Below are 27,106 nucleotides of genomic sequence, written 5' to 3'. Positions count from 1 at the left end.
ATTTGAAATCGCGTCACGCGACCGCGGCGCCCAGGCGCGCTCCCCGCCCGCCCGCCAGCCAGCCCGCCCTCCTCCCCTCCCTCCCTACGCGGGGCGGGCCTCGCGCAAGCTCCACCTACCCGGGCCTGGCGCGCCGCGGGCCCCGCCTCCCGCCCCGCCGTGACCCCGCCCCCGCCTCGCCCCCAGCGCGCGGCCCGGCCTGCCTGCCTGCCTCTGACCCCGGCTCGCCCGCGTCCCCGTCGAGTTCCGGCGCCGCGCCGCTGCAGACTCCGGGGAGTGGGGAGCGGCCCCGGCCGTGAATGCGGGCAGCCTCGCGGGCCCCGTGGCCATCGTCACCTGCTAGGCTGGCCGGGATCCCCCGCCCGGCAGTCGCCTCGCCACCAGGTACGCCGCTGAGCCGCGTGGGGGACGCGGAGCCGGGCTCCCGCCGCCGACCTGCAGACAGGCCGCGCAGGTCCTGGGTGGCCAGGGTGGCGGCGGGGCGGGGCGGGGTTGTGTGTCCGCCGGTCCCACCCGACCCTCGCTGCCCTTTGGGTCCTTGGGTTCCGTGTGCAGATCTGTTCTTTCTGTGTGCGTGCACTATTTCTTCCGTTTTGCAACAATAAAAGAGTGGGAAACGAAGTCTCAGGGTTTTTCATCCGTAAAACGGTAATGATGACGGGGGTGGGTGGGTAATGGTCAAGACGAAATAGAGATGTTTGTGATTTGTGTTAATTTTGCTTTATAGATGAGAAAATGCCTCACAGAGCTTGTTTTGAATATATTAATGCGTGCTCACCCTTACAAACGTCGTGTTCCGTACTGTGTTGCATTTCCTAACTGCTGGCCATGATTGACATTCTTTACAGTATTGATTTTTGAGGTAGTACCTCAGGCCAGTCAGTGCAAATAAGCATTCTGAAGCACAGACAAGTGATTTTTGAGATTGCGAAGCCAAAGACAGGACACCAAGATGGATTAGGGTAGCCAAAGGATATGGTTTTGTTCTGAACAGGATGGAGTTTGAAGCAGCCATCGCGGAACTGTCTGCCTTTATTAAACTGTTTATTGGGCAGTTGGAGATATTGTATTCACGAGCAAAGTGTGGGAGCGGGAGCCAGGAAGGGAACATCCACGTTAAGAGGCATTGTACTGGTGGATTTGAGTGTATACTTGCATAACAGACCTGGAGAAGGAGGGGTAGGTACACTTTGAATGTTGACATTCTCGGGCACAACTCAATTTTCAAAATGTAAGCGACAGAAGGAACACAGAGTTTCCATGTTTGTGAAGTGGTTTCAATGTTTGAGAGACATGAATACAGACTGGAATTGGAGCACGGGGGAGGGGTGGGATGCCCTGGAGTAGACAGAGAAGGTGAGAAAGAGAAGCAGGGATAGCCAGAGGGTAAGGAAATGAATGAGCCGAGAAGGAGGGAGACCAAGCAGCTGAAAGAGAACTGAGAACAAAACTGACCAGTGGGAACTCGTGGGGTTTTCCCACACAACGAGGCGATTCCAGCTTGGACAACCCATAGGAACTGGATAATTTTGAGGCTCGGTTTGAGCGTGGGAAAAGGGGGCAGTAGTTCTTAGCAGTTGTGGGAGCTAGTCGGGATGTTCTGGAAAGCACACACAGTGCCAGGCGCAGTAAGAGCTCTTTAGTTGCTGTCCTTCTGATGAGCCTTGCACAACGTCTCCATTCCCAAGATAGTTCAAGCCGGCAAAGCCTGAACCGTAGGTAGGCCTGTGGTTTTCCTGTGTCATTCATTGCCTTAATGACAGTTTGATGATAATGCAGATAAGTACAGTTTGAATGGTAATATAGCTAAGTGCTAGTTTAAAACTGTGAATCTGAAGTCACAGGTTGAGCAAACTGTAAAAAAAAAGTCTGTAAACTAGTGATAGATAGGAAGACTGGTTTTGTTTTTGTTTTAAGTTTTCAGGATATGGGAAAGGAATAACCAAGTTTCTTTATTAAAAGTGGAAGTCCATGTTATGTACTTGTGAAAGGTGAGTTATATTTCTTTTGAGACAGGACAGTGAAAGAGTTGGACCAGTGCTGTTAGACTTGCCCATATTCGTTACATAACTGATAATTACAAGCTATGAATAAGCAAAAAAAAAAAATCTACTCACCATGTAGTTAGTAGTTTCTCAATCTACCATCCAGTGTCATTTTTAAAAAAATGTTACTGAAACCCAAATCTTAGAGTAGGAAGAAGGACTTGATCATAGACAGTAATTAGGTCTGTAAAAGAATGGGATTTATGTTAAAGGAGATCTTGTTTTTGTTGTTTCTCTTTGAGATGGTCTCTTCCTGCAACCCAGCCTAGCCTGGGACTTACTGTGTAGCCCAAGCCCACCTGGAATTCAGTAGAGATCATCTTGCATCCGCCTTCCGAGTGCTGGAATTACAAGCATGAGCCACCACACCCAGCTTAAAGTACATCTTGAAAATGTACTTCTTGGAGTCTTTCAGATGAAGGGTCTTCATTTGAGAATAAGTGAATGGGGCCAGAGTTATTTATAGTAAGCAACTGTATGACAGCATCCTGTTGAGAAAAACTGGAGAACACTGAACACAGTTATGTGTGTCTAACTTGTTTGCTTATTTTGGGGCTTTGAGGAGGGGTGCTGGTTTTTGTTTTTTGTTTTGTTTTGGTTTTTTTTTTTGTTTATGTTCTTTGTTTTATTTTTGAGACACAGTCTCAGTATGTAGCTCTGGCTGTCCTCGGACTCACTCTATAGATCAGGCTGGCCTCAAAATTCAGAGATCCGCCTGCCACTGCCCCCCCCCCCAAGTTGTAGGATTAAAGCTAGAAGCCAGCCTGTGGTCCATACACTAAATGCATCCTAGAATAGCTATGAATGTGAGCCAACACATTTGTAGATAACCACATTATGTCACAATGTCAGATGCTTGGACACCCTTCGAACTAACTGAACATTTATTTGGCTATGAATCAAGAGAAATGAAATTCATTTAGAACTGGTCTAGCCTTAAAGTAATTTTATGGCATAGGCAAATTCTAAGTGTGTGTATGTGTATTCTGGGCACTGAACCTGGTACCTGTGTTTCACCACTGAGTTATACCTGTAGCCTTTATCTACTGCTCTCTTGAGGCCTCTATTAATAATTATTAGATTCATTTGTCAACTGTTGATGTGTAGCGTGGTGAAGGTGCAGAGGCAGCAGACAGGTTCAGCTCATGACATCCAGGAAGCAGAGGACAGGGAGGGGCCAAGAGAGAGGATTTGTGAACATATAGAAAGACTGGAATGGCGTACTGCCAGTGAAAGGGTGCGTTAATCTTTCTGGAAAGGAAGTTTGTATCAAAATTTGTTGGTGAGTGAGTGGCAGAGTTGTCCTGTGAAGTCCAAACAAGTCTATAAGGCCGCATCCTTCTGTCGCAGCTCCCTGAGAACTGGGATGTTCACCACCACACCAGGCTTTATATTAAGAGTTGTTCTATTTTGTTTTGTTTGAAACTGGGTCTGCCTGTATATTCTTGATTGTCCTGGAATTCACTGTGAAGACCATGCTGGCCTTGAACTCAAAGAGATTCTCTTGTCTCTGCCTCCTGTTGCTGGGGTTAAAGGAATGTACCAGCATTTCTGGCTCTGTACTAAGATTTTAAGTATTATAGCCTAGCTGCCTTAATTTCCTCACTAAGGTAAGTGTAGGAAGACTACAAGAAGATACATGAGTAAAGGTTATATCAGAAGGGCTTACTATTGAGAATTTGACAACCTGAGTATAAGATTGTTTAAGCATAATTACATACTCAGTAAAGCATTAAAATGATACAAAGTTATATTGTTTGTATTACATTCATCGCAGAGTACTAAGCATAAATAGTATTTACTGTTTTTTAAAACAGCATTTATACATATATCAATGTCTAATATATATGACTTCCAAAACATAATAAATATTGCCTGTCTCATGAAGTTTTTTATGAGATACTGATTAAGGCTGTGTGTTTTTATTTTACAGCAATGCAACAACTATTGATATGCAATAAAAATTGTGCTATATTGAATGTTATTTTATTCTAACATAGAGAAGGGATCTAAGTAATGTTCATCTGTAAACATGCTGATTTGTAAATTCTTGTTGGTTACCTACTTTTGGGTAGAGGATGTTTCCTTACCTATTGGTTCCCTGTCCTGCACACTTAATGCTACCCACATAGCTTGGCCACACACCTTCTTACCAGAGGTTGACGTGTGCTATTAATGGCAGTTGCACACTGGCTGTCATCTATGACTTACTTTTGGCAGTAATAAAAACATGTGCTTTGATATAAATTTTATTCTGTTCTATTTGTTTCATTTTTGCAGTGCTGAGGAGCAAACCCAAGACTTGAGCATGTTAGGCAAGCATCCTTGATTATTGTTTTATAATTTAGCAGGTAATTTTGAAGATATTTTTCACCAAACCTCACTACACATTACATATATTGTACGTGTTACGTATATGTGTGCACATATATTACTTTATCTTTTGTTTCAACAGATTTTTTTTTCAACTAGTTAAAAATAATGGAGCCTGAAACTGAGGGGCCATCACCACCAACTCGTGTGACACCTCTTCAGCAAATGGTTGCCTCTTGTACTGGAGCTATATTGACATCACTGATGGGTAAAGTTATGCTACCAGTACAGACGATGTAACTTTGAATATTCCATTAGAGTTTATTATCTGTGAAGTAATGGTATTATTATTATTATTATTTTTTTTTTTTTTTTTTTTGGTTTTTCAAGACAAGGTTTCTCTGTATTGTTTTGGAGGGTGTCCTGGAACTAGCTCTTGTAGACCAGGCTGGCCTCGAACTCACAGAGATCTGCCTGCCTCTGCCTCCCGAGTGCTGGGATTAAAGGTGTGCGCCACCACCGCCCGACAATGGTATTATTTTTGAGGGATGTGTGTATACATATTTGTTGTTTGTGTATATGTGCCTGTGGCAGCCAGAAATCAGTGTCAGCATCTTCTGTTGCTCTTTCCCTTACTCGTGTGTTTACATGCCTGTGTATGTGTGTATGTGTGTATATGCATGTAGCAGATGTATGTGCAAGTGTTTGTGGAGGCCAGAGTTGGATGCTGGATGTCTTCAGTCCTTCTCCACTTTATTTTTGAGATAGCCTCTCACTGAACCCAGAGCTAATGATTGGCTAGCAAGCCTCAGGGATCCTCCTGTCTTTGCCCCCAGTGCTAGCATTACAGTCCAGTGCCACTGGGCCCGGTGTTGAACATGGGTGGGGGCACTCAAGCTATGCAGTCTGCATGCTTGTGCCGCGGGCCCTTTGCTGAGTCATCTCTTACATTGATAGTATACAGCATCTAGGATGCCAGTAGCGTGAAGAGCACAGAAAATGAAGACAGTGCACTTTCTGTCCTTGCCTGTTCACTCAGAGGTCGCCGCTACAGTTGGGGACAATACCTATTTTTCTGTGATTTATCTTTTCATTGAAATAAGGAGTTTCAGCTGGTTGTGGTGGCACATGCTTTTAATCCCAGGACTTGGGAAGCAAAGGCGTGCGAATCTTTTTTAATTAATTAATTAATTTGCTATATTATTTTTTATTTTATTTAAATTAGAAGCAGTCTTATTTTACATTTCAATCCCAGTTCCCTCTCCCTCCCATCCTTCCACGCCACCCCCCATCCCATTCCCATTCTGCTCCCCAGGGAGGGTGAGGCCTTCTATGGAGGAATCATCAAAGTCTGTTTCATCATTTGAGGCCCTCCCCCATGTGTCTAGGCTGAGTTTCCCTCTATGTGGAATGGGCTCCCAAAATCCATTTGTACATTAGGGATAAATACTGATCCACTAGGCTCAGGCCTCCTAACTGACATCCACGTTCAGGGGGTCTGGATTGGTCCTATGCTGGTTTCCAGCTGACAGTCTGGGGTTCACAAGCTCTCCCTTGCTCAGGTCAGCTGTTTATGTGGGTTTCCCCAGCATAGTCTCAACCCCTTTGCTCATCACTCCTCCCTCTCTACAACAGGATTCCAGGAATTCAGCTCAGAATTTAGCTGTGAGTTGGGGGAAGAATAGAGGAGAGCAAGAAAAGAGATACCTTAATAGAGGGAGCCATTATAGGTTTCAGGAGAAATCTGGCACTAGGGAAATTTTCAGTTCTACAAGGATAGCCCGAACTAAGAATCTAAGCAATAGTGGAGAGACTACCTTAAATGCCCTTCCCCCATAATGAGGTTGATGACTGCCTTATATGCCATCCTAGAGCCTTCACCCAGTAGCTGATAGAGGCGTGTGGATCTTTAGAGGGCAGCCTGGTATACGTAAGAGTTCCAGGACAACCAGGCCTACATAATAGACTCTCTCTCAAGAAAAAAACAGAAAAGAAAGGAGGAATAAAATTGGCTTTAAGTAAGTTATTGGAGGTCCCTATCAACATTAAACCTACAGTTCCTTTAGGTCTTTTAAAATTGAAAAGGAATAAAATATTTGCATACGGAATAATATAATTTTGGGCAACTTAGGAGTTTAAGTTTCTGAGGATTATTTTTTTATGTTTCATATAGACTAGTTTTTTTAAGATAAGTGATTAGAACATACAAACCAATTGCTTTCTGGGTATATCTTTAGGTCAGAATTCAAGTTCATAATGACCTTACATGTTACCTAATGCAAACTTTCTTGTTCCCTGATGAATAGTTCTCTTGAAACCACAGTTTGATACTTTTTTCTTATTTTCATGAAATAAAGCATGCAAATGAAAGTAAGATGCAAATTTTCTTTATTCCCAAATGGATGGCATAACATAATGCTGGAGATGACTTATGGCTAGTCTACCCAAATTTTATTTCTTACAGGCTTTATTTGATACAGATAAATTGAACAGATTGGGAAGATTAGCACTGTCTGGTTTTTAGTTAATTTGTAACTCGTTTTTATAGTTTAGCAGTTAATTTTGAAGATATTTTCACTAAACTATATTACATATATACATATATGTATTTTATATATATGTGTGTGTGTGTGTACATATATTATCTTTATCTTTAACAGATTTTTTTTAACTAGCTCAAATATGGAGCCTGAAACTGAGGGGCCTCCAGACTGCTTTAAAGAGCATACTTTCTAAGACTGTAGTGCTTTAGTCTTAACACTAATGGAATTGCAGTCGCAGATAGAAATGACTTGTTAGAAGTGATTCACAGTCTGTCTTCCCTAGCAGAGTGAAGTTTAGGAGCAGTGGTAGGACACAAATTCAGTGCTGTTTTTACATAGACAGCTTAGTCATTGCATGGAAATGAGGAAAAGTATGAGTTTGTATTAGTTCTTTAAATGGCCATACACTTCTTAAAGGTTTAGAGATATCACATCTTAATTAAAATTTATATATTCATAGTGACACCACTGGATGTTGTTAAAATTCGACTGCAAGCCCAGAAAAACCCATTCCCCAAAGGTATGTACTTGGATACCCTGATAGTATTGTTAGACTTTTTAAAATGTTACTGTAGTCATTTTATTTGTATAATGTTTTTGTTAATTTATTAAGAATTGATGCCTTATCTAGAAACATTTTTTCACCTTTCAGTTGGACCCAATAAGGTGTAGACAGAAAAAGAAAAAAATGTGTGGTGTCTATCCCTCTTTATTTATCATATATAAATGCATCTATCCATCTGTATCTTAACATTTTTATGGACCTTATTGAAGTAGAGAATGACTATATGTGAATATATGCTATTCAGGTAAGAATAGCCAAGGATTTCTAGGAGATAACAGCAAAATATAACAAAATAAAATGTAGTAAGATAAAACGAAACCATCACATCAAAGTTGGACAAAGCAAACAGAAGAGCCCCAGGAGAAGGCACAAGAATCAGAGACCCACTTATTCATAGTCAGGGTCCCATAAAAACACTAAACTGGAAGCCATAATATACACACAAAGGACCTGGTACAGACCTGAGCTGGCTCTCTATATTCTGTTTCTTCTATTGAGGGACATCTAGATGGCTTCCAATTTCTGGCTGTTATAAGTCAGTGAACGTGGCTGAGCAAGTGTTTCTGTGGCAGGAGAAAGTGTCCTTTGGGTATGTGCCCAAGAATGATACAGCTAGATCTTGGGGGTAGGCTGATTGCCATCTTCCTGAAGAACCCCCACACTGATTCCCATCGTGGCTGTTCAAGTTTGCATTCCCGCCAGCAATGGAGGATTGTTCCCTTACTCTACATCTTTGCCAGAATGAATTGTCTCTTGCTATTGATCCTAGCCATTCTGTCAGATACAAGATGAAATCTCAGTGTAGTTTTGATTTGCATTTCCCTTATGACTAAGGATGCTGAACATTAAGTGTTTTAATGGGGTTATTGATTTTCTTGATCTCATCCATGAGATTATTTCTTACTGTCTATTCTCTTTTGGTTTGATTTCTTTTTGTTCTAGGGCTTTCAGGTGTGCTGCTAAGTTACAAATATGAGGTCTCAGGTTTCAGTTTTCTTGTATCTGTTAAGACTGGCTTTGTATGCTGTCAATTTTGGAGAAAATTTCTCGAGGTACAGAAAAGGAGATATATTCTTTTGTGTTTGAGAGAAATGTTTTGTACTACCTGTTAGCTCCAGCATTTCTCTGTTTAGTTTTTATCTGGATGACCTCTCTGTTGGTGTGAGTAGGGTGTTGATGTATGTCTCCCACTATCCGTGTGTGAGGGTCAGTGTGTGATTTAAGCTGTGGTAGTTTCTTTTATGAACGTGGGTGCCCTTGTGTTTGGGGGCATACATGTTAAGATGAAATGTCCTCTTGGTAGATTTTTTATTTGAGTATACAGTGTCCTTCCCTATCTAATTTGGTTAGTTTTGGGCTTGAAATCTATTCTGTCAGATATTTAAATGACTATTCCAGTTTGCTGCTTAGGTCCATCCGCTTGGAATATCTTTTTCCGTTCTTTTACACTGAGTTGATGTGTACCCTTGATGTGAAGGTGCGTTTCATGTGCATAGCAAAAGGATGGGTGTTTGTGTGTGTGTGTGTGTGTGTGTGTGTGTGTGTGTGTGTGTGTGTGTGTGTGTGTGTGTTTCACCTCTTGATTTGTTGTTCTGGGATTATATATTCCTTGTGTTCTGGGGAGTGGTTAACCTCGTTACATTGGAGTGTTCCATCTAGCACCTTCTGTGGGGCTGGATTTGTAGATAGATACTGCTTAACTTTGGTTTTACCATGGAATGTCTTATTACAGCATCTGTTCTTGAAAGTTTTGCTGGATGTAATAGTGTGGCCTGGCATCTGTGCCCTCTTAGAGGCTGTAGAACATTTGTCCAGGCCCTTCTGGCATTTAGAGTCTCTATTGAGAAGCGTTACTTTCATATGTCACTTGTCCCTTACAGCTTTTCGTATTCTTTCTTTGTTTCATATGCGTGATGTTCCAGAGAAAGCCTGCTAGAGTTGGGCCTGGAGTAACAGGATGAGTGGGGAGGAAAGGTTGGAGGAGAAGGTCTTCCTGATCAAATGGACGTGGGGCAGAAAGGAGGGGGAGGCCACAGCAGGTGTCTGCTCCAGAGACAGTGAAAATGGGGGACTGGATTTGGGGGAGAGAAGGGAGAGGTGAAGGTCTGCAGTTAGCCTCCCTGTTTCTCTCTGTTACCTTATAATGCAGGGCTGTTCCTTATATGACTATATGGAATTTGGTTAAAGTAATTCTACATTTTATCAGACGAACAAGAATACCAATTCTATAATCAACCTTAGAAAACTTTTTAAAGGTAGTATAACAAACACACATAGCAAAAAGTTGACTGAACTGTGATAAATTGCCTTATTTGAATGCTCCCTGTTCTGAGATTGCAGTTCAATGGGTGCATTGCTTTGCTAGCATGAATGAAGCTAGTTCTAGTCTCAGCATCAATACGAAGGAAACAATAATAATAAAAATAATATTTAAAAAGACGGCTTTCTTTTCAAATATATAGAAATAGGTGAAATGAACTATCATATTTCAGATAAGGGTAAGTGGATAGTAAAAAGAGACTACACAATTACCTTTGCACATTAAAGTTGTAGAAGGAGAAGGGGATGGTTAGACTCGTGCATTGTGACACAGAGTAACATGTCATTGAATGGAGATAACATCCTGTTAGCAAGTGTGACTCCATTAGGACAAGCTGTATTAAGTTACGTAGAGCTGACAGCTCACTAGACAGAAGAGCAAATATAGAAAACACAAGCATTGCACTACTTATGTTAGTAACGTTTGTTCTGCTTGTTTTTACACAAATTTCCCTAGTGTGCAAGAGCTGACATGTAAACATGTACCTCTGTCTTCCATCTCCCATCCCTTAGGTAACCTAAAAAATACTACTGTGAACTTTCTTTAAAGCCATGGTTCTAAATATATAAAGCCCACTAATTCATGTTGTCACTTGCCACAGTGTGGGTTTAGAGACCAGGGCTGACTTACATTAAGCAAATTAAGCTAATTACGTGTGTAATCTCTCTTTGCAAACTTTTCTAGTGTCGCTGTACTTGCAGTTTATCTGTAAAAATCATGTCATTATATGAAGTAACTACTGGCTATCGGACTCTTCTTTATTAGGAAAGTGTTTTGTGTACAGTAATGGACTCATGGATCATATGTGTGTCTGTGAAGACGGGAGCAAGAAAGCGTGGTATAAGAAGCCAGGAAATTTCCAGGGAACATTGGTAAAGACATGCTTTTATTTGGATGCTTGCATGTTTTATTCTTATATTATTTTTATATGATTTTCTAATTGTAAGGAAATTAACAGTTCAAAATACTAAATCATGGTAGAGAAAAGTCTTCCATGTATAACTTGTTAACTTTAATTTGTTCATCTTGTTTACATAGGAAGAAGTAGCTTTCTAAAGTTATTTTTAAATTTCTTGAGGATTGAGCTCTCCCGTACTTTTAAAAACATACAGACTTACAACCCTTGATGTATTAATGCTAATGCACTTCTAAAGAGAGCACTAAGAGGACTTTCTTGTTTACTTTGAAGAACAATACCCATTTTCTTTGTGCTCTCAGCCATTCCATAACCCCTGGCAACTTGTAATGTGTTTCTAATTTAAAAACCCTGTCGTGTGAAAAATACTATGTAAATGGAACCATGGCATGTGCCGCCTTTAGGGGTTGACATTTTGACTTCACATGACAGCCTGGAGATTCATCCAGGCTGTTGTATGAGTCTGTTATTGCTTCTGGTTTATTGTTCAACAGTTCGGTGTAGATGTGTCACATTTCCACTCAGTGTTGTTTGAAGTTCTCAGTTATTGAGAATAAATAACTTCATTTTGTTTGTCTGGGGCGGGGAGCAGCGAGATAAAGTTATTCTTTAATATCTGTGATATTTTTTACAGAAATTATATTATACTTCTCTCCCAGTTAGGGTGAAATGACATCCTTATTACGTTGGGTCTTGCAGTGAATTTTGTTTTGCTTTGGATTTAATAGTGTCTTTTTTTATACCTGGCTGGTCTGGAACTTCATATGCAGACCAAGCTGGCCTCAAGCCCACAGAGATCTGTCTTCCTCTGCCTGCGTCTCTCCCTCCGAGGAGGTTTCAGTGTGCTTCCTTAGCCAGCCTTGGATGTCCACCTTCTTGGCCAAGCTCCACAGATGGCTGGGTTCCCGGCATGCATGCTGAACCAAACTTGCCTTTGTATTTCAGTCTTCCTGGTGTATTCAGAGTGGTCCTGCGTTTATTCCACTTGCGCGTATTTTCCATGGTGATAATTCCATTCTGTCTTTTGACACTTTAAAGTCTTTACTATGACATTGTAAGAGTTTGTCTGCCGGAGGCTGGAGGGATGGCTCAGAGGTTAAAGAGCACTGACTGTTCTTCCGGAGGTCCTGAGTTCAATTCCTGGCAACCACATGGTGGCCCACAACCACCTTGAATGAGATCTGGTGCCCTCTGCTGGCATGCAGGCAGAAGACTGTATACACAATAAATAAATAAAATATTAAAAAAAAAGTTTGTCTGCTCGTAGCAGGGTTTGCTTTAGTTTCTGACTGCTTTTGATTCCTCTCCAGATACTTCAGAAAGTGGTGTTTAATGACAGGGTCTCAGATTTCATACTTAGGAGAGCTTCCGTGATCAATTCTGTGCTTCGTTTTTATAGTAATCTTATAAAAACTTGTATTTAAAATGTTTAAATTTATGTATATGTGTCAGTGTGAAACAGTGCCCCATGTGTGTGAGTACCCACAGAGGCCAGAAGAGGGCATCAGATCCCCTTGGAGCTGGGCTCACAGGCAGCTGTGAGCCACCTACCATGGGTGTTAGGATCTGAACTCAGGTCCTCTGAAAGACTTAACTGCTAAGCCATCTCTCCAGCCACTCAAAAGTTTATTAGATTAAAACCAGCATGAAACAAGTTTTTTTTTTAAATGCCAGAAAAAGTAATGGAGATTTCATTCTGTAAGAATACATTCCACCTTGTATATATGAAATTGTCTCTTGTTTTTAAGAATGGGCATCCTTAAATCCAAGAAACTTGTATTTTAGAAATGGATGTTTAGCATACTAAAATTACCAGTTATCATTATGAATTTTTATCTGGTTTAAGACCCATTTTGTTTACCTTTCTATTATAATTTCAGGATGCCTTTTTAAAAATTCTTCGAAATGAGGGCATTAAATCCCTGTGGAGTGGCCTCCCTCCTACTCTGTAAGTTGAAATTGACTATATTTTTTTCCACTAAGCATGGTTGAAATCAGCATTTGAATATAAGGACTCTTTCCTTTCCTGAAGTATTGATTTATGAGTTTCATAGCTGTACATTTGATGTTCTAGAAGGACTCACAGAAGCCAGGGAAGGTCATATTCATATATATGGTTCATTACAGTTACAGCACACCAAGTATAGGAAAAGGACACATTAGGTGACCACTTGTCACTTTCTAAAATCCTTTTCCTGGCACAGCACAGGATGTACTTATTCTGGCAACAAGTAACTGCAGTGTGTGATGTGTTTCTGCCTTGGAAGACTCACCTGAGTTTCAGAAGGTTCGGTTACTGTTGCGTGTTGGGTACATGGAGCATTCTGTCTTTGCATAGGTGAGAGGTTTTTCTCGTCCCTCCCACCAGTTCCCAAATAACCTCTCTAAGGCTTAATGTTAACTATAGTTGTTTGGCCAATGGCTCAGGCTTCTTACTGGCTAGCTCTACATATAAATTAACCCATTTCTAATAGTTTATATTTTACCAAAAAGGCTCATGGCTTCTTACCTCACATAATGCTTTCCCGGCGGCTACATGAAATCTCCCTTCTTTCTCTCCATAACCCTGTTTGGATTCCTGCCTGGCTATATTCTGCCTGGCCATTGGCCAGAAAGCTTTTTGAAACATACAGAAGGACATCCCACATCATTTTGCAACTGAAAAGATGTCATACCTCCCACAAAAGTAGTTGTATGCCACAAATCACACCTTTTGCATAATCAGTCTAGATTGTTAAAGTGCTTTAGACACACCTAAAGTACTATCCTCAAGAACATTCTAGTGCCAAAGGTTGGCATACAAATAGGCACTCATGAAATTTAAGCAACCAAGCCCTCTGCGTTAAGTTTTTACTGTCCATGTTTTTTGTATTGTTTTTGTTGAAATATAAATAATTTGGTGTTTTTGTTGTACTAAAACTGTTAGGTGTGTTGAGTATTTGCATATTCAGTTCTAGTTCTCTGTTAAGTACAGACCTGTGAATGATATGGTAAACTCAAAAAGCTGACTGTAGAAACTCAGCAGATGTCTTGACTTCCTCTGCTTCATTTATTTTTTATAACTTCCCCAGCTTTTTTGTATGGAGGGGATTATTCAGTCTTGAGTCACATTTGAGGCATATATTTTAATGCCTAAAATGATAATGTTAATGACAGCTCTGGGGCCGCTATTCAGTCCTAATTCTAAATTCTTAGCATTGAACATCTCTATAGAGTATAAGCATTCCAAGCTATGGTTTGTCACTGTGACTGTTAAGATATAGCATAAGCATAAAATGCTTTCTTGTTGCATTAATCTGTATGACTTACAGGCACATGAAATTTTATTTGAACTTAATTAATAATTCACTTTGATATTTTCATTTAAAATGTCATTAGAATTCCCTCATAAGTAACATATATAATCCTGGCAGTGTATTATAATCTACTTCTACTTGTAAGCCGTTGTGATATATGATCTGTGGTTTAAAACTGTTTCACAGTTGTTCTTTAAGCATAATTGGGTTGGGAGGATGGCTCGAATGGTGGTAGAGTGCTTTCAGGGAGGCCTGAGGGCTCAGTGTGATGCCAGTATCACTGGTGTCTGGCACATTGGGGTGCATCTGTAGTCCTACCACTGGGGAGGTGGAGACAGCACATCCTGCTGCCTGTGCGCTGATCAGTGAACTTTAGGTTCAGTGAGAGACCCTATCCCAAGAAGAAGTAGGATGGAAAGCAGCTGAGTAATAATCCAACTTTAGCAGGATGGAAAGCAGCTGAGTAATAATCCAACTTTAGCAGGATGGAAAGCAGCTGAGTAATAATCCAACTTTAGCCTTGTCTCTTTGTGCATGCGTACACACGAGCCTATCCAAGTACATACGCATGTAGATAGGTACACAGCACGCTTCTCTCATGGGTAATTATAATTCCTAGTTTATCCCATATAAAAACGTGTGATATATGAACTTAGCAGGATAGCTGAGGCCTTTTGATAATTCTGAACATATTTTGTGTATGTTTCTAACAGAGTGATGGCAATTCCTGCCACTGTTATTTATTTTACCTGCTATGATCAATTAAGTGCTTTTTTGAGAGCACAATTAGGAGAAAATGAAACCCGAATACCAATAGTTGCTGGGATTGTTGCCAGATGTAAGTAATGAGCTTGTTTTTATTTTGACTTCTACTTAGAAATTCTCTGATATTTGCAGAGAATCTGTGTAATGTACAGAATATTGGTATGATGTATTTTGCATTCTAGTTTGTATTCATTGTTGCTATCTCTATTCTAGAAGTCATGCAGTAAGTAGGTGATTGCCATGAGAATGGGATAGGAGATAGTTATTAAGAGTGATGCTAGAATTGATCCTTTTTTTTTTTTTTTTGCTTTGGTTTTTCGAGACAGGGTTTCTCTGTATTGCTTTGGAGGGTTTCCTGGAACTCTCTCTGTAGACCAGGCTAGCCTCAAACTCACAGAGATCCTCCTGCCTCTGCCTCCCGAGTGCTAGGATTAAAGGCATGCGCCACCAACGCCTGGCTTAGGATTGATTCGTATTCACCTAAATTTCCAATATATTTGGGTTCATGCATGACTCAGGCCAAAGCTTTAGTCACATTTCTTATAAACTCCAGGATTCAGAGCTTAGTCAGAAGGAAGATAGTGTCAGTGCAGAGCAGTCGCTGTTAAATAGGCTTGTGCTGGGCATGGTGGCATATGATTTCAATCCCAGTACCTTCAGGATAGAGGCAGGTGATCTCTGAAGGCCTGGCTCTATGTGGAGAGTTCTCTGCCAGCCAGGGCTATAGAATGGGACCTTTCATCAAAAACAAAAGAGGAGGGGAAGTAGTTGTTGTGTATGTGGGGTACTAACAGGGATTTTTAGCAGTTCCCTGGTTGACTCCAGGATTTCTAGTATTACCCTGAAAGAGCTGAAATGAAGAAAAAGGTATGTGTCTATTTTGATAATTATCATGAGACAAAAAACCTTTTAGCATCATTAGCATTCTCTTTTAATCTTTACAGACATTAAGAGTAACTGAGGATAGCAGGATAACAGACACATGAATATTAAGGTAGAAAGGTAGAATATTGGGGGGGAAGGATACATGGAGGGAAGGGTCCACATGGAGGTGGGGGGCAGGAAGCAGAAATCAACCAAAACAAAGTATACCTGTACATGCCACAAGGAACCTTTTACTTTGTCAGATAATTAAAATTTTAAAATACAAAACCTGGCAGGAGAGTTTCCCAGAGCGAAGCTTGTTAACCCCTGCAAGGTCCCCAAATGCAGGAAACTTGAGGGCATAATTTGTGATACTGGGGGGGGGGGTGATTAGAACAACAAAACATATAAATGTTAATTTTGGCTCCAATCGTATATGCTTTATTTTTTTTTCTGTTCTCCTATTTGTACTAGTTGGTGCAGTAACAGTGATAAGCCCATTAGAGTTGATCAGAACTAAGATGCAGTCCAAGAAGTTTTCTTACAAGGAACTACATCGATTTGTGAGCATGAAAGTGTCTGAAGATGGTTGGATTTCCCTTTGGAAGGGCTGGGCCCCTACTATTCTTAGAGATGTGCCTTTCTCAGGTGGGATTTGTCTTAATAGTAGCTGTTAAATTTAGATCTTTGTCTTAGGTTACATATTAATTTTACTACGCTTTAAACTCTTTATGGCTAAAAATAATTTTTTCTGTACTGACCACAGATTTGTAGTTCATTATTCAAATTTGAGATTTGTTCAAGCCTTTATTGATTGAACAGTTTCTAATTCAAGTCCTTGTGTTTTCTTCTTGTGTCTAAATGCTAAGTAGTCATTGGTACATATTCATACTCAGCTAATGCAAACTACCTTAACTGTCCTAAATAAGTCACAATAAGGCAAATAAAACACAAATCAAAATATTATAAAATATCCTTAAGACCATCTTTAACTTAACTAAACTCTTAATTAAACTCAGTAATTAAAAATAAAAATTTCCCATTAAATATTCTGTAAAAGACTATTATAAGTCAAGTAGGTTTACTTATACTATATAGAGACATAAAGTAAGTAATTAGTCATAATCTTCTATGCCAGTTTACTTTTAAAAATATGTTCTGGGGCCGGAGAGATGGCTCAGCAGTTAAGAACATTGGCTGCTCTTCCAAAGGACCCAGGTTCAATTCCCCGCACCCACATGGCAGTTCACAACTGTCTGTAACTCCAGTTCCAGTGGCTTCAGCACCCTCACAAAGGCAGGCATGTCAAACACCAATGCATATACAAATGTAAAACAATTGAAAAAAGAAAGAATGTGTTAAAATATACTGTTGTTTAAAAAGAAACACATGTGTATGCTTATGAAATGAACACCTGTGAATTTGCCATGTCACTGACTGAGCTTGACTGTCCAGGTGTTAGACCATGACGTCATTTATATGCCCTTTTACTGCTGCCTGACACCTTACCCCCAGTGGTACCCTCCACAGTACGTCATGGTCTAACACCTGGACAGCTCCATTTCGGTGATTACTTATAAAGGCTGGCATTGTTTCTTTGGCCATTTGTTTAGAGATCATTGATTTAGGGATATGACCCAACATATAGGTCATTGTCAACATCATTCATTGAGTAACTTCAGTTTGTAAAGATATTTTCATGTATGGATGGATTTTTGTCTTCCTGGTTCATTTGTGTAATACTAATTTGCTAGAAATACTGTCCAAATCACTAGTGGGTTTATGAAAAAAATCTTGATGTTACCTTATTTTTCTTTTCTAAGAATATGTCTCTGTTAATATTCTTTAAAGTATTCCATAGCTATTTAAATTTTTCTTCATAAAGGCTATATACACTCTTTATGTATTTTTATAGGTTTATGACACCTTCCAGGCAGTGATAGTGTGTGTGTGTGTGTGTGTGTGTGTGTGTGTGTGTGTGTGTGTGTGTGTGTGTGTGTGAGTGTGTGATGGGGACTCACCTCCAGACATCGTATGAGCTCGGTCAGTGCTGTCCCTCTGAGCTACTTCACCAGGGTTTGCTGGTGTTTTTTTTAATGCTGTGTATTTATAATAAATCTGCTTTATAAAGCTTTGTAGGTACTATAGTTACAATTGAGTTTTCCCTTTTAGCTGATATCTAGCTGCCTTTTAAAAGATGAATAATCACTAATTTTTCTAAATATATTTGAGCTTTTTTGTCCTCATTTTTTTTCTTCCTATATATAGTAGTCACTTTTGCTACAAATTTTTCGCACATATCTTTTATCAGTCTGAAGGTACATGTTTTTATTTCTATATTTCCAAGAAAATTGAGTTTGCTTTAAATGAAAGTGTTAATTTTATTAAATGTTCTCCATCATAAGTAGGCTCTCCCATGGTTTTATTAATGCAATATGTAACATAAATTATACTAACTGCCCTTACTTATGGGCTACCTCCGTCTAATCTCCCATGTATGGCCTTTTATGTGTTTCGGTTCAGTGTGGTTTGTCTTGGTATACATTCCTACACCGTGCAAGAAATCGTCCTGTTGCTGTCTTTCTCCTGCTTATTCTGTCAGGCGTTTAATTACACCTCAGCTACATTGATGTTGAAGTTTTTGTTTGCCTGAAAGACTGTTAAAGTATTACACAGAATTTCAGTCCCCCCTTTTAATCCCACCTAGGTTTAAGCATAAAGGGCAATGTGTCAAGACTAGAGTTTCTGTTTTCCTTCGATTTGTAGCATCATAGCTCTGTGCTCTGAAGTCCATACTGTGTTTCTAACCCGTGCTCATTTCATTCTGTTTTATAGCAATGTACTGGTATAACTATGAAATTTTAAAGAAGTGGTTATGTGAGAAATCTGGTTTATATGAAGCAACATTTATGATCAACTTTACTTCAGGGGCATTGTCTGGTTCTGTAAGTTTTTTGTTGTTGTTGTTACTATTCCAGAAAATCTCTAATTAGTATTAAAACAGAACAAGATCTTATCTAGCATTTCATGCATATTAAGAGGACACTTTTTTCCTGTTTTCAGAAAATACATTATTAGCCATTAAAATATTTTCAAATGTACTTTCTGTGTTTTTATTCTACACATATTCATTTTTGAACAAACTTGTGTTGCTTAGATAAGTACAGCTACCATTGTGATTGTGTGGATCAGCACTTTTTTCTTGCAGAGCATTTTACAGTACATTAGTTCAATAAATGCTACTAGATATGGTTAGCTAAAAGTCAAGGAGTCTTGTCTACTGTGTAGCACCAAATCAAACAGATGATGTTAAAAACCTCTGCTGCTGTGGTTCTTTGGAAACATTTGGCTATTCAGAAGAATTTCTAAAGGAATTCTGAAACATTGAAAGCAGAAGGGAAGAATCACAAAGGACTATTTTGGGGAACAGGAAGCTTACCCTTCCTTACCCTCCAGGTGGTACAGGTGCATCTCACACCACCTTAGCCATAAAGCGCTCTCTTAGAGCCACATGCTTCCAGAATTAATGTGTGGTCACCTACTGCATGACGCAGACAGATTGTACTTACAGAGCAGCATGACTAAGTCAGCGTGAGTGCTCCAGAGGTGGAGGCGGGAGGACCGTGGGTTCCGGGCCGGCGTGGACTACATGATGATGTCCTTTGTCTTTGAGAAAAACAAGTAAGGCTTAAAGGGCTGAGTGGAGAAGTGGAAAGTTGCAGGGAAATTGGAACAGTATGCCAGAAAAACCCAGGATAAGACAACTGGTGCTGGACATGCAGAAATTAGAAAACAGATTCAGATCTCAGTCTGCCGGTTCAGCTAGCAGTAAAGCATTGAGTGTTGGCTTCAGGGTACACCTGCTACAGGAATAGGAAAACTACAGCTTAATGTTGGTACTGAACATAAAATGTTAATTTTTAATCTAGACATTATTGGTAGCATTAACAGTTTTCAAATCAGGACTTGTCTGTGCAGAGGAAAGACACAGAAGTGTCTTAAGTCTGTTACTTAAAGCATGCAGTTCATATTATCTGCAGTCTTTGCAGCTGACTTCAAGAGCAACACATTGCTGAGATGAAATGAGCTGTGATTTTAAAGAGGCATTTTATGAATTTTATTTATTCAAATATGGGCTAGAAGCAAAAATACTGTATATGGCTATTGTATCAGGTAGGAGAACATTCTTAAAGGGATCTATCTTTTTAAATCTTACTTAAAGCAGTATTGTATCACTTTGAGAAGAGTTTAGAAAACAAGATTTTTGAACCATTGCAACTATAAAATCCATTAAAAGGTATAATGTTTAGTCCTCCTGCCAGTCACTTGGGCCCTGCCACAGCCACTTGGGTCCTGCTGCGTCTCAGCCCCCAAATAACACACAGGACGCTATATTAACTATAAGCTGTTTGCTTTGTTTCTTCCTGGCTAGCTCTGACTTGAGTATTTAACCCATAATTTGCTAATCTGAGTATTTCCATGTGGTCTTCGCTTACCAGAAGAAGGGCCCACATGTTGCTTCTCCCAAGTCCTACATTGTGACTGACTGTGCCTCTCTTTCCCAGAATCCTTCTCAACTCATAGTCCCACCTATCTTGCTTCCCTATTGGTCAACAGTGCTTTATTCAATAAGCAATAAGAGAGACATATTTACAGAATGATATCTCCCATCATCTCCTCTTTTCTGTCTAAATAAAAAGAAAGGTTTTAAGTTTAACATAGTCAAATTATTATAACAGAACAGTTATCAAACAAGAACTATAGTTATATTTTTTCCATTAACATTTAGTAAAATTTAAAGAAAGTGTTTTATCTATTCTATCCATGTGAGTCTAAAGTCTTATATGTAGCTTATCTTTTATTATAACTAAGGAAAACTATAATTATAACTATCTGTCTTCAACTCCATCAAAGACCACAGAAGGATAATATATAAACACTAGAATTATCAGATAGGAGAACACTCTTAAAGGAGTTTAACTATCTTTTTAAATCTTACTTAAAGCAGTATGGAAAAAAGGTATTAAATTTTATCACTTTGAGAAGAGTTTAGAAAACATGATTTTTGAACCATTGCAACTATAAAATCCATTAAAAGCTAGATAGAAACTAAAAGTACATTTTTTATTAGCTTTTAAATTTAGTTTTCCTAATATTTGGAAAATGTTTGCTGGAAATTGTCATATGCTAAATACATACTGGAGACTTTCTACTTTAAAGTATATTGAAAACCTGAGTGTGTTGGCTCATGCCTGTAGTCCCAACATTTGTCAAGTATAGACAAGTATTGACTACTCAGTTTGAGTACGAGGCAAGACTGAGCTACATGAGAGACCACCACCACCACTACCCCACATCCACACGGACAATGCATAGTAAAATAGTACTGTATGACACAGGAGAACCACAGGTTATAAACACTGGGTAGAAAGCCACATAGAACTAATTCTGTCTTTGCCATTGGCAGCCGTGGTCTCAGGAAAGAAAACAGGGACTTTTCTGAGGCAGTTTACTTTGGAGTTTCATGATGAATCGTTGAGATGTAACCTGTTTTCCTCAATAAAAGCTTCATGTGTATCTGGCTTATTTTAAATTTCAGTTTGTGATTTTATCATCCATGTTAAATAATGTGCTAATACATTTTAAATGTATTTTTTAATTAAGGATTTAAATGTACTTTGTTTGACAGTTTGCAGCTGTTGCAACTTTACCATTTGATGTGGTGAAAACACAGAAACAGACACAACTTTGGACGCCTGAAAGTGGAAAACGTAAGTTTAATTTAAAGCATTTTAAGATGCCGTTGTTTCCCTTCTGTGATTTTGTTAGGAATACATAAATTGAGGAAACACTGTTGTCTTTTTTAGACCTTATTCCTCTTCAATGAAACTGATAAAGACATGCCATTAGAATAGAATACCTAGAGAAATACTAAGAAAATTGTAGAAATCTTAAAGCCTGTCTGCCATCTTTTAAGTCTCTTAACTGCTATGAAGGAAAAAAAAATTAGTTTTATCATGAAAAGCTACATATATTGTTATAGTTTTTCTTGTAGTTTATTTTCAAATCTATTTCAAATTTATATTTTTATTCACCATGTAAGTATTCTTTGAAATAAATCAATAAAGTAAATCTAGACAAATCAGTATAAATGATTAAAAAAGTTGGCCACTCAGGGCTATATCATAGTAAGACATTGTCTTTGAAAAAGATGGCAGGAAATTACTGAGGAGCTTTTTTTATATGGAGTTGATGTTTAGCTTCCTTATTCTTACTATTTTCCCTACCTGTTTCTTCATCTTTACCTTTTACTTCTTTGTAACCTATAATTCCCTCTAGAAAGAAAGTGTACTCTTACTTACTTCTGCCAGACCTCACCACACATACCATCGTTTATTTTGGTTTAAAAGTCTAGCAAGCGCCGGGCGGTGGTGGCGCAAGCCTTTAATCCCAGCACTCGGGAGGCAGAGGCAGGTGGATCTCTGTGAGCTCGACGCCGGGCTGGACCGATAGCCTCCAAAACAATACAGAGAAACCCTGTCTCGTAAAAACCAAAAAAAAAAAAAGTCTAGCAAGCCTGGCTGTGATTGTGCATGCTTGTAATCCAAGCATTTGGGGGGCAGAGACAGGGTTGTGAGTTCAGAACCATCCTAGTGCACATGGTGAGACCCATCTGAAAAAGAGGGGGAGATAAGAAGAAAAGGATGAGTGCAGCGCACGCTCCTTGCTCACACACGATGAGTGCACATCTGCACCCAGAGCTGCGGCCTCTTTAAGGCAGGCAGGCAGACATTAACGATTGAACTTGGGTCTAGTAGTTCACCTCCTACCCCAGCACTCTGGAGGCTGAGGCAGGCAGATCTCTGTGAGTTCGAGGCCAGGCTGGACCGACAGTCTCGTTAAAAAAAAAAAGAATTGTAAGTAAGCCCAAGAATTGCCTTGCTCATGGTGCTTCTTGACAGCCGTAGAGCAAGAGCGAGGACAGACCGTAATGCAGACTGTTAAGTTGTGTTTTATGGTGGTAATTCTTTTCTCTAACATTTGTAGTTCCTGTGCCTTTGCATTTGTCAACCTGGGCTATAATGAAGAACATTGTTGCTGTAAATGGATTTTCCGGGTTGTTTACAGGTAAAAAATCTTTGCTTTACTGTCTTTGGACACATTAGTTACTTTTGAATCTTCCATAATTAACTTTTAGGAAGAAGTGATAGGTAACATTTTATATTAACTATTTTCTCCTACATATTGTTATAAAATAATGTTCAATAGTAGATTCATTGTTATAAGGAAAATTTGAATTTGGGAGTGAGAGTTTGTTTTTTTTTCTTTGCTACCTATTATGATATGGAATTTTGTATTGCAATTTATTTAATTTGGTCATTATGTGAAGCCAAATGCTACATACACTAAAAAAAATTAAGGTAAAATGTGTTTTTTGTTTTCTTATTCTCTTTTCAGGTCTAATACCTCGATTAGTTAAAATTGCTCCTGCTTGTGCCATTATGATCAGCACATACGAATTTGGAAAGGCTTTTTTCCAGAAACAAAATGTTGAAAGGCGGTAATTCTATGGATGGACTTTTTACTAAAAATATCAACCAGAGCTGAGTAAGATGAAGATTGATACGCAACATAGGATTTTTCAACATTATTCTCTTACAGTGTAACTTTCTCTGTTTTCCCTATAATTTAAATGATTAGTAATTGTTAATCTACCTCTAAGCCATAATCCTCGTTTTAATTTTGGGGGATTTTTAAAACATAACCCAGAAGCTGCAGCCATTTCGTACTCTTACAGAGGAAATTGCTCCTTGGGAGAAAAGAAGTTTCTGAGTGTATCCAGCATTCCATATTTCAGTGTAAGTTAACCTGGGAATGTGGGCGCCTCTGAGCACTTTAGATTATGAACTGAATGATGCAGTCTAGAGAATGGAGTTCAGTCTCACACATCGTCAGGTCACACACCTTGGCATTTCCGTGAAGAGTGGAAGGAGCTGTCAAATGGCCTTGTTCACAGTCCCCAGATGGTAGCTAGCAACTTCCTTAACTCAAGCGCATGGTGTTCCCTTACTCCTGCTTCTGCTTGAAGACCTCGTGTAGCTTATGAAAGGTGTAGGCTCCTTATCCGTATGAACCTAAGTATAGTCATTTACATGCCGTGGCTTTTGATATTGTCCGGCCACCAACCCTTATCTGTGTTTCTGTTGGGAGCATATTTTCACTGATGGTAGTAAGTGTATATTCACTCAGATTTGGATCTGCAGTAGCAAGCCATGCTGTACGTAGACTAGTGAAAACAGTTTGGGCCACAAGAATGTGCTTTTTACCTAGCTTGTCTTCCAAGTGCCATTGTACTGTAAGTCAGTTCTACAACTTTTTCTAATAAAATCAACATATCCTAGTCTAAAAGACCAAAATATAAAATGATCCAAAAATTTCAACTCTTTCGTGCCATGTCCCCAAATGATGCTCCTACAAGTGGAAAATCCCCCACCTCGGGTGACAGCATACAGAGTGTAGGCACAGAAACATTACATGCATTGCCTTCAGGCTGTTTGTATAAATTGTACATGAAACACATGAGTATATTTATCACTAAGTAGGAATGAGGTCTTTAAAAATTAGATGTATTTGCTGTTTGTGTATATTTATGTACGTATGAAGGTCGGGAAAACTTTCAGGAGTTAGTTCTCGACTTCCACCATGTGGGTCTTGGGATTTGAACTGAGGTCCCCAGGCGTTGCAGCAAGTGCCTTTACCCACTGAGCCATCCTAGTGGCCCAGGAATGTGATTTTAAAGTATGATCGGAATGTAGCTCAGGGGTAGAACCCTTGCCTTTGAAATGTGAAACTCTGGAGTTTGGTCTTTAGCACAGATGAGAAATAATTTAAATAAATAAATAAGATGGCAATGCAAGAAATGCTATTCTGTTTTACTTACCCAATAAAGCAAAAGCACTTTATTACATTCTGTGTGCATTCTATGAAATAGAAGCATCCCCTCCCTGCCCCAACAGCATAATGTATTTGGTGACAATGATCTCTAGTGTTGGTAGGAGAACATATGCGTAGTAGAAAGTATTTGTATTTTTTCACCAGAAATAAATGATACAGGGTTTACTATATCATGGTGTTTTACATTACAATCTTGTGTTGATTTGCCTTAAAATTTTAATATTTCCATATATGTATTTGTGGGTTTTTCCATTAATAAAGTATTTTATGCCGCTTAAAGGAACATTGTTCTTCTTGGCAATGGTTTTCATATTCAATCACTATATAATGCTATGAAACACAAACATGACAATTCATTATTAAACTTAACCTTTACCTTAGTTTTATTATATTTTTTCTTGTTGTTAGAAAAGGGCAAAAAGCTGAGCACAGAAATATATTTAAAATAGTGTCACGTGTTATACGAAAAGCTCCCCCGTACCCCTCAGTACTGCACTTTTGAAAAATTGGTTATGACACCATCAGATAAATAAATCTAATTTTATAGTAGTGTTTCTGACACATTGCATGCAGTATAGTTGGAGGAACTGGAGAGATAGCTCAGTTCAGATAGCAGCTCTTCCAGAGGACCTGGGTTCAATTCCCAGCACCACATGGAGGTTCACAACTGTCTGTAACTTCCGTTCCAGGGGACCTGCTGCCCTCTGTGACTTCCACAGGCAGTGTACACACATGGCACACGTATATGTAGGCATATACAATAAAATATTTTAAAGAAAAACAAATTGACATTTTCTCTGCATTTAACTCATAAAGAAGCATTAGCACTTTAAAAATAACTTTTTTTTTTGTATTGTAGGACTATTTGGGTAAACTTGGTCCATGACATGGCTAAAATATTATACTTTCAATTTTTTCTAAAAGTTTTATCTTATAAAATAGTGGAACCATTATTGGCATGAGTGAATATCCTTAGATATTACAGTAGTAAACAAGCTAAGCCATGTGTGTGGGGTTTTGAGGCACATGCTATCAGATTTGCTGTGTTTGTAAGCATAGTCTATACTCGTGTTCTTCATAATGTGATTGGTTCTTGTGGTCTAAATGTGACGTGTTTCCCAGAGGCTCAAGTGTTTGAACACGCAGTCCCCCGTTGGTGGCCTTGGCTTAGAAGTTGTGGATCCTTTAGGAGGTAGACCCTTGATGGAGAAAGTGAGTCACTGTGGGTGGGGCATTAGGATTAATAGCCTGGCCCAATCCCTGTCCCTCTTTCTCCTGACTAGCAGAGCTTTGTAACCAGCCTGCTTCTCACTCTTGCAGCTCCCATGACAAGCTACATCCCTAGGAAATAGAAATGGACCCTTCTCAGGGATTTGGGCATAGTAGCAATCCTAGTGATGGTTATTAAGGACAGTTTTCCAGGTTTAATGTTAAGGAAGTGTTAAGTTCTCATATAGTTTATTACTTAATGTTCTGTTTCCAAAGAAATGTAAAGAATGTTATGGTATTACAACCTTTAACACATACATATTAACCTAGTACACATTTGGCTTTTTACAAGAAGTAGATATGGAGTGAAATTCAATTTTTAAATACTTTTTGCTTATTTAACTGCATATGACTCATAAATTTTTCTCTCCATTTTTCTTGGGCACACTTTCAGGGATTTGCTTTTACATTTTAAAACTAAAGACTATTGTTTTTATTCATTAATCTATCAACATTTATTAAGACATTTTAGGTCTGATAAGATAGCTCAATGGGTAAAGGTGCTTGCCACCAGGCCTAACAACCTGAGTTCAATTCCCAGGTGCCTCGTAGTAGAAGAGAATCAGCTCTGACCTTTATATGCCTATCTTGGAAAAGAAGATATGTTGGAAACTGTCATACTTAGAGGAGATTTCAAAGGTATGGTTGGGAGAATTATGTTGAAGAAATTATGGGAAATTTGAACAACTAATGCAATCTTGAGGCAGAGAAAGAGTGACAAGGTAATAGCCATGGCATTTAGTTCACGTGACTTGAGCAGGGTATCTGCATGGGAATGCTGCTGGGAGCTCAGGAGAGACAAGGTTGTAGGAAACCAGGGGCCTTGGTGCAGCTATAAATAAGATTAAAAGCATGGAAAGTAGAATTTATATCTAAAAACAGTTTTAAAGTTTATATTTATGATTAAGATGTGCTGTAGAAGCAAAGCTACAAATATGTTGTTTTTCTCAGCTAAAAGAGCAAATGCAAAAGCTGCTTTTTGTTGAGAGCAAAGGGAACTGACTTAATTGTTTTTTTCTTTATTGAGAGCTCTGAGGCTCAAGCTTGTCTTGAACTGTGTGGTAGCCTAGTACATTCTTGACGTTTTACCTGTGGTACGGACATTAGCTGCCAGCTTGCATTTTACATTGATGAACTTGTGAAAGTGATCAGACTCAAAATTAATAGCTTATACTGAAAGACCTTGGCATCAAAGCGCCGGGCACCGAACTGAACCCTCTGCCCAAGAACCGGGGCCAGACCACTGGCTGCAAAT

At 39.2% G+C, this 27,106-nt stretch overlaps 1 protein-coding gene across 3 annotated transcripts; it reads left to right on the top strand.

Annotated features, from left to right (window-relative positions):
- Nucleotides 1-64: 64 nt before the first annotated feature.
- Slc25a40 (solute carrier family 25 member 40) lies at nucleotides 65-24,861 on the top strand. 3 transcript variants are annotated; one of them, XM_021235196.2, is made up of 12 exons: nucleotides 65-384; nucleotides 4,326-4,396; nucleotides 4,501-4,626; nucleotides 7,362-7,421; nucleotides 10,552-10,658; nucleotides 12,583-12,650; nucleotides 14,712-14,836; nucleotides 16,102-16,275; nucleotides 18,463-18,572; nucleotides 21,317-21,398; nucleotides 22,675-22,755; nucleotides 23,086-24,861. In XM_021235196.2, the coding sequence occupies exons 3-12, from the start codon at nucleotides 4,527-4,529 to the stop codon at nucleotides 23,190-23,192; spliced, it is 1,014 nt and encodes a 337-aa protein (XP_021090855.1). In that variant the 5' UTR covers nucleotides 65-384; nucleotides 4,326-4,396; nucleotides 4,501-4,526; the 3' UTR covers nucleotides 23,193-24,861. The 3 variants fall into 3 exon arrangements, with proteins under 3 accessions (XP_021090855.1, XP_012978953.1, XP_040591770.1); XM_040735836.1 differs by lacking the exon at nucleotides 65-384 and adding an exon at nucleotides 401-648; XM_013123499.3 differs by lacking the exon at nucleotides 4,326-4,396.
- Nucleotides 24,862-27,106: the final 2,245 nt, after the last annotated feature.

The sequence above is a fragment of the Mesocricetus auratus genome, unplaced genomic scaffold, assembly GCF_017639785.1.
Source record: "Mesocricetus auratus isolate SY011 unplaced genomic scaffold, BCM_Maur_2.0 Super-Scaffold_100051, whole genome shotgun sequence".
Classification (NCBI taxonomy): Eukaryota; Metazoa; Chordata; class Mammalia; order Rodentia; family Cricetidae; genus Mesocricetus; species Mesocricetus auratus.
This window is presented reverse-complemented; position numbering and strand designations above follow the sequence as displayed.